At 54.9% G+C, this 7500-nt stretch overlaps 1 protein-coding gene across 1 annotated transcript in view; it reads right to left on the bottom strand.

Moving 5' to 3' along the window:
* The window catches only part of LOC118701215 (tenascin-X-like), a 64984-nt gene that overhangs the window by 31236 nt on the left and 26248 nt on the right, over positions 1-7500 (bottom strand). The window contains 7 exon segments of the mRNA XM_054518400.1: positions 584-925; positions 1396-1770; positions 3272-3622; positions 3950-4294; positions 4823-5170; positions 5518-5868; positions 6517-6805. Of these exon segments, the coding sequence (XP_054374375.1) occupies positions 584-925; positions 1396-1770; positions 3272-3622; positions 3950-4294; positions 4823-5170; positions 5518-5868; positions 6517-6805 (2401 nt within the window).

Raw genomic sequence — 7500 nt, 5'->3', positions numbered from 1 at the left:
GATGGATGGATGGATGGATGGATGGATGGATGGATGGATGGATGATGGATGGATGATGGATGGATGGATGGATGGATGGATGGATGGATGGATGGATGATGGATGGATGGATGGATGGATGATGGATGGATGGATGGATGGATGGATGGATGGATGGATGGATGGATGGATGGATGATGGATGGATGGATGATGGATGGATGGATGGATTTGGATGGATGGATGGATGGATGGATGGATGGATGGATGGATGGATGGATGGATGGAGGATGGATGGATGGATGGATGGATGGATGGATGGATGGATGGATCCCAGTGGTCCCAGAAGCATCTCTTCAGTCATTGGTCCTTCCACCTACCTATTGACCAACAACCCACCATCATCTATAACCCATCATCCATCATCAGCCATCATCCCTCATCCATCCATGGGTCCACGCATCCCTTACTCTCCATCCCCCTGGCCTCCACATTCCCACCGCCATCTCAAGCCCCAGAAGCACCTCCCGGACTCCCCAAGCTTGAAGGACCATGTGCGACCTTTGATGCACCACGGGTGCAGATGGGGCCTGAGCCCCCCTTACCTGTCACAGCCTCGGTGGACACATGGCCGATCTTCTTCCTGCCCCGCAGCCCGTAGAGGTGGAAGCGGTACCGCTGGGACGGGGACAGCCCTGGCACTGTCACCGAGCGGGAGCCGCCATCGATGGGCAGGGCCTGGGGCTGGCCCTGGGCATCCCGGAACTGCAGCGTGAAGGAGTCAAAGGAGCCCTCGGGGACGCTCCAGTGCAGCTGCACAGAGCTGGGGGTGATGCTGGAGACTCTCAGCTCCCCCAGCACTGCCCGTGCTGGCAGGGCTTCAGATGTGGGGGCCTCAGTTTTGGGCTCCTCAGAGGTCAGGGGCAGCTCCTCTGTCTTGGCTGCAGCTGTGATGGAGAGACGATAATGATGGGCTTGGGCATTTGCTTGTCCATCAACTAGTCCATCCATGCATCCATCCACCCACCCATCCATCCATCCATCCATCCATCCATCCATCCATCCATCCATCCATCCATCCATCCATCCATCCATCCCTCTACCTTGCTAAAACTCCCACACATCCTCCACTACCAAGGTGGGAAACTGGGGAGAATTGGAGCCACCTAGGAATGGAGGGATCGGTGATTGGTGATGGGCAGATAATGGATCTATCCAATTAAATCACGATGATGACAAAGGATGATGCTGAGTGTTGGCTGATAGGCCAGCGGAAGGGTCAGCGGTCGATTGGATGATGCTGGTGTCAGTGGGTACCGAAGGCAGGAAGGGACGGGATTGGTGTGGGATCCTTTGATCTCTCCATCCTTACAGCCACCTCTCCAACCCTTTCACTTACTGACCTTCCCCCTCTTACCCGTCACAATGTCGGCAGAGACTCGGTCGGTCCTTTTCCTGCCCCTCAGCCCGTAGAGGTGGAAGCGGTACCGCTGGGACGGGGACAGCCCTGGCACTGTCACCGAGCGGGAGCCGCCATCGATGGGCAGGGCCTGGGGCTGGCCCTGGGCATCCCGGAACTGCAGCATGAAGGAGTCAAAGGAGCCCTCGGGGACGCTCCAGTGCAGCTGCACAGAGCTGGGGGTGACGCTGGAGACTCTCAGCTCTTCCAGCACCGCCCGTGTCAGGGGAACCTCAGTTTGGGGCTGCTCAGGTTGGTTGGCCTCAGATGGCGGGGCTTCAGTCTGGGGCTCTTGTGAGGGGGCGGGGGGCTCCTCTGGCTCGCCTGTGGCTGCTGTGCAGAGGGGACAGTGGTGGGTGCGGCTGTCCATGTGTTCATCCATATGTCCATCCTTCATCTACCCAACCATGCCCCCACCCATTGTCCATCACTGCCATCCATCCATCATCTGCCCATCCCACCACCCACCCACCAGCCAACCCAAACCCACACCCAATACTACCATCATCTCCTTTCCTCCACATTCCCCCATTGCCTCCACCCCCCCCCAGCTCCCAATTCAGATGGACAATCTTCTGTTCATCAAGATACGCATCTGGATCACAGGAACCTTCCATCCATCCATCCACCATCCACCCATCCATCATCCATCCATCCATCATCCATCCATCCACCATCCATCCATCATCCATCCATCCATCCATCCATCCATCCATCCATCCATCCATCATCCATCCATCCATCCATCCATCCATCCATCCATCCATCCATCCACCATCCACCCATCCATCATCCATCCATCCATCCATCCATCCATCCATCCATCCATCCATCCATCCATCATCCATCCATCCATCCATCCATCCATCCATCCATCCATCCATCATCCATCCATCATCCATCCATCCATCCATCCATCCATCCATCCATCCACCCATCCATCATCCATCCATCATCCATCCATCCATCCACCATCCACCCATCCATCCATCCATCCATCCATCCATCCACCATCCACCCATCCATCCATCCATCATCCATCCATCCATCCATCATCCATCCATCCATCCATCCATCCATCCATCCATCCATCCATCCATCCATCCACCCATCCATCCATTCTTCCATCCATCCATCCATCCATCCATCCATCCATCCATCCATCCATCCACCCATCCATCATCCATCCATCCATCCATCCATCCATCCATCCATCCATCCATCCATCCATCCATCATCCATCCATCCATCCATTCTTCCATCCATCCATCCATCATCCATCCATTCTTCCTTCCTTCCATCCATCCATCCATCCATCCATCCATCCATCCATCCATCCATCCATCCATCCATCTGTCCATCCATCCATCCCACCTTCCCAACCACCCATCAACCCATCCAACTACTTCCTTCAATTTGGACAGGAACCCACCCAACACTCAGACCGGAATCTGTAAAACCATTCACTTGTTCATCCTTCATGGATAGAAAATCATGATGATGATGATGGTGATGTTGATGGATGGTGATAATGGATGTTACCGAGGGTCATGCATTGTTGATAGTTGATGATGATGATGAATAATGATGATGATGATGAATCATGATGATGGATGATGGTGATAATGATGGATGATGGAGGGTGTTGTTCAACAGGTCAGTGGAAGGGTTGATGTTTGACTGGATGATGCCAGACTAGAAAAGTACGTGATGTGGGATGGGGATGGGATGAGATGGGAATGGAAACCCTGGATTCATCCACCCATTTATGCCTCTACCTCTCGTTCCCTCCATCCATCTCTCATCCCATCTTTCCTCTGACTGTCCCGCTCACCTGTGCTGATGTCGATGGAAACGTGGTCAATCCTTTTCCCTCTGTGAATCCCGTAGAGGTGGAAGCGGTACCACTGGGACGGGGACAGCCCTGGCACTGTCACCGAGCGGGAGCCGCCATCGATGGGCAGGGCCTGGGGCTGGCCCTGGGCATCCCGGTACTGCAGCGTGAAGGAGTCAAAGGAGCCCTCGGGGACGCTCCAGTGCAGCTGCACAGAGCTGGGGGTGACGCTGGAGACTCTCAGCTCCTCCAGTGCTGGAGTGGCCTCAAGTGTGGGGGCCTCAGTTTGGGGTTTCTCATGCTGCGGTTCCTCTGAGGGCAGGGCCAGTTCCTCTGGCTCTTCTGCAGCTCCTATGGAGAGGGGATGTTAATGGCTGCTTCCATCCAAACATCCATCCACCAGCGACCAAGCCACTCATTCATCCGCACTTCCATACTCTGGACCATTCTTTCTGGCAAGCATCCATCCATCCCTCCATCCATCCATCCATCCATCCATCCCTCCATCCATCCATCCATCCATCCATCCATCCATCCATCCATCCATCCATCCATCCATCCCTGTATTCCTCCATCCCTCCACCACTCCTTCCTTTCCTCCAATCCTGCATCCCTCCATCTCTCCATATATCCATTATTCTGCATCCTTACATCCACCCACCCTTTCTCCCCCCTTACCTGTCACAGCCTCGGTGGACACATGGTCGATCTTCTTCCTGCCCCGCAGCCCGTAGAGGTGGAAGCGGTACCGCTGGGACGGGGACAGCCCTGGCACTGTCACCGAGCGGGAGCCGCCATCGATGGGCAGGGCCTGGGGCTGGCCCTGGGCATCCCGGAACTGCAGCGTGAAGGAGTCAAAGGAGCCCTCGGGGACGCTCCACTGCAGCTGCACAGAGCTGGGGGTGACACTGGAGACCCTCAAATCTTCCAGCACTGCCCGTGCTGGGAGTGCCTCAGATGCCGGGGACTCAGTTCTGGGCTTCTCCTGCTGGGGCTCCTTTGAGGGCAAGGGTTCTTCGCTGGCTGCATTGGATAAAGGATGGAAATGGACATAGTCATATATGTGTCCCGCCAAATGTCCATCGCACCAGAGATCAGCCATTCATCCATTCACCCATGACCATCCATGGGATCATCCATCCATCCATCCATCCATCCATCCATCCATCCATCCATCCATCCATCCATCCATCCATCCATCCACCCACCCATCCATCCATCCATCCATCCACCCACCCACCCACCCAACCACCCATCCATCCATCCATCCATCCATCCATCCATCCATCCATCCATCCATCCATCCATCCATCCATCCATCCATCCACCCACCCATCCATCCATCCATCCATCCACCCACCCACCCACCCAACCACCCATCCATCCATCCATCCATCCATCCATCCATCCATCCATCCATCCATCCATCCATCCCTGTATTCCTCCATCCTTCCACCACTCCTTCCCTTCCTCCAACCCTGCATCCCTCCATCTCTCCATATATCCATTATTCTGCATCCTTACATCCACCCACCCTTTCTCCCCCTGTACCTGTCACAGCCTCGGTGGACACATGGTCGATCTTCTTCCTGCCCCGCAGCCCGTAGAGGTGGAAGCGGTACCGCTGGGACGGGGACAGCCCTGGCACTGTCACCGAGCGGGAGCCGCCATCGATGGGCAGGGCCTGGGGCTGGCCCTGGGCATCCCGGAACTGCAGCAGGAAGGAGTCAAAGGAGCCCTCGGGGACGCTCCAGTGCAGCTGCACAGAGCTGGGGGTGACACTGGAGACTCTCAGCTCCCCCAGCACTGCCCGTGCTGAGAGTGCCTCAGATGCCGGGGACTCAGTTTGGGGCTTCTCCTCTTGGGGCTCCTTTGAGGGCAAGAGTTCTTCGCTGGCTGCTTTGGATAAAGGATGGAAATGGGCATAGTCATATATGTGTCCCGCCAAATGTCCATCCCACCAGAGATCAGCCATTCATCCATTCACCCATGACCATCCATGGGATCATCCATCCATCCATCCATCCATCCATCCATCCATCCATCCATCCATCCATCCATCCATCCATCGCTCCATCCATTCATCCATCCATCCTCCATCCCTGTCTTCCTCCTTCCCTCCACCACTACATCCCTTCCTCCAATCACCCTTTCCTCCATCCCTTCATCCCTCCAACTCTCCATATTTCCATTATTCTTCATCCATACATCCTCCCACCCTTCCTCCTCCTGATCTTCCCCTGTACCTGTCACTGCCTCAGTGGACACATGGTTGATCTTCTTCCTGCCCCGCAGCCCGTAGAGGTGGAAGCGGTACCGGTGGGATGGGGACAGCCCTGGCACTGTCACCGAGCGGGAGCCGCCATCGATGGGCAGGGCCTGGGGCTGGCCCTGGGCATCCCGGAACTGCAGCGTGAAGGAGTCAAAGGAGTCCTCGGGGACGCTCCAGTGCAGCTGCACAGAGCTGGGGGTGACGCTGGACACTCTCAGCTCCTCCAGTGCTGGAGTGGCCTCAGATGTGGGGGCCTCAGTTTGGGGTTTCTCATGCTGCGGTTCCTCTGAGGGCAGGGGCAGTTCCTCTGGCTCTTCTGCAGCTCCTATGGAGAGGGGATGTTAATGGCTGCTTCCATCCAAACATCCATACACCACCGACCAAGCCACTCATTCATCCGCACTTCCATACTCTGGACCATTCTTTCTGGCAAGCATCCATCCATCCCTCCATCCATCCATCCATCCATCCATCCATCCATCCATCCATCCATCCATCCCTCCATCCATTCCGTCATATTTTTTTTTCAAACACTTTTTACTTCAACACCTTCTTTAATCTCAACCTCCATTTGATCATCCAACCACTCACCCATTGATCTGATCTGCCCTGTCAAACAACCATCAATCTGACCTAAAAAATCATCACGCATCATCAGCCTTCATCTATGCTGTTTCCCTCAGTCAGTCCATGAATCCAATCCAACATGCACATTCTCACTGCCAGGCACCTTCCAAACCCAGGACACAAACCAGGCACTGACAAATCCATAAATCTGCTGTCCATCCATCCATCCATCCATCCATCCATCCATCCATCCATCCATCCATCCATCCATCCATCCATCCATCCATCCCTGTATTCCTCCATCCCTCCATCACTCCTTCCCTTCCTCCAACCCTGCATCCCTCCATCTCTCCATATATCCATTATTCTGCATCCTTACATTCACCCACCCTTTCTCCCCCTGTACCTGTCACAGCCTCGGTGGACACATGGTCGATCTTCTTCCTGCCCCGCAGCCCGTAGAGGTGGAAGCGGTACCGCTGGGACGGGGACAGCCCTGGCACTGTCACCGAGCGGGAGCCGCCATCGATGGGCAGGGCCTGGGGCTGGCCCTGGGCATCCCGGAACTGCAGCGTGAAGGAGTCAAAGGAGCCCTCGGGGATGCTCCAGTGCAGCTGCACAGAGCTGGGGGTGACACTGGAGACTCTCAGCTCCCCCAGCGCTGCCCGTGCTGGAGGGGCCTCAGATGTGGGGGCCTCAGTTTGGGGTTTCTCATGCTGCGGTTCCTCTGAGGGCAGGGCCAGTTCCTCTGGCTCTTCTGCAGCTCCTAGGGAGAGGGGATGGTCATGGCTGCTTCCATCCAAACATCCATCCACCACCGACCAAGCCACTCTTTCATCCACATTTCCATATTCTGGACCATCCATCCATCATCCATCCATCACACCATCCATCATACCATGCATCCCTCCATCCATCCATCCATCCATCCACCCATCCAACCATCCATCCATCCATCTATCCATCCATCATCCATGCATCCATCCATCTGTCCATCCCTCCATCCATCCCGTCATATTTCTTTTCACACAATTTTTCATTCAACTTCTTCTTTAATCTCACCCTCCAATTGATCATCCAACTACCCAACCACTTATCTGATCTCCATTATCGAACAACAGTCAATCTGCCCTAAAAAACATTGTACATGGTCAATCTTTATCCATCTTGTTTCCTTCAGGCAGTCCTTGAATCCAGTCCTCCACCTACACTCTCATTGCCTTGCACATCCAACACCCAGTACACAAACCAGCCACCGACACATCCATAAATCCACTGTCCGTCCATCCACCCATCCATCCATCCATCCATCCATCCATCCATCCATCCATCCATCCATTCTCCATCCATCCATCCATCCATCCATCCATCCATCCATCCATCCATCCAT

This window comes from Molothrus ater, unplaced genomic scaffold (genome assembly GCF_012460135.2).
Source record: "Molothrus ater isolate BHLD 08-10-18 breed brown headed cowbird unplaced genomic scaffold, BPBGC_Mater_1.1 matUn_MA149, whole genome shotgun sequence".
Classification (NCBI taxonomy): domain Eukaryota; kingdom Metazoa; phylum Chordata; class Aves; order Passeriformes; family Icteridae; genus Molothrus; species Molothrus ater.
This window is presented reverse-complemented; position numbering and strand designations above follow the sequence as displayed.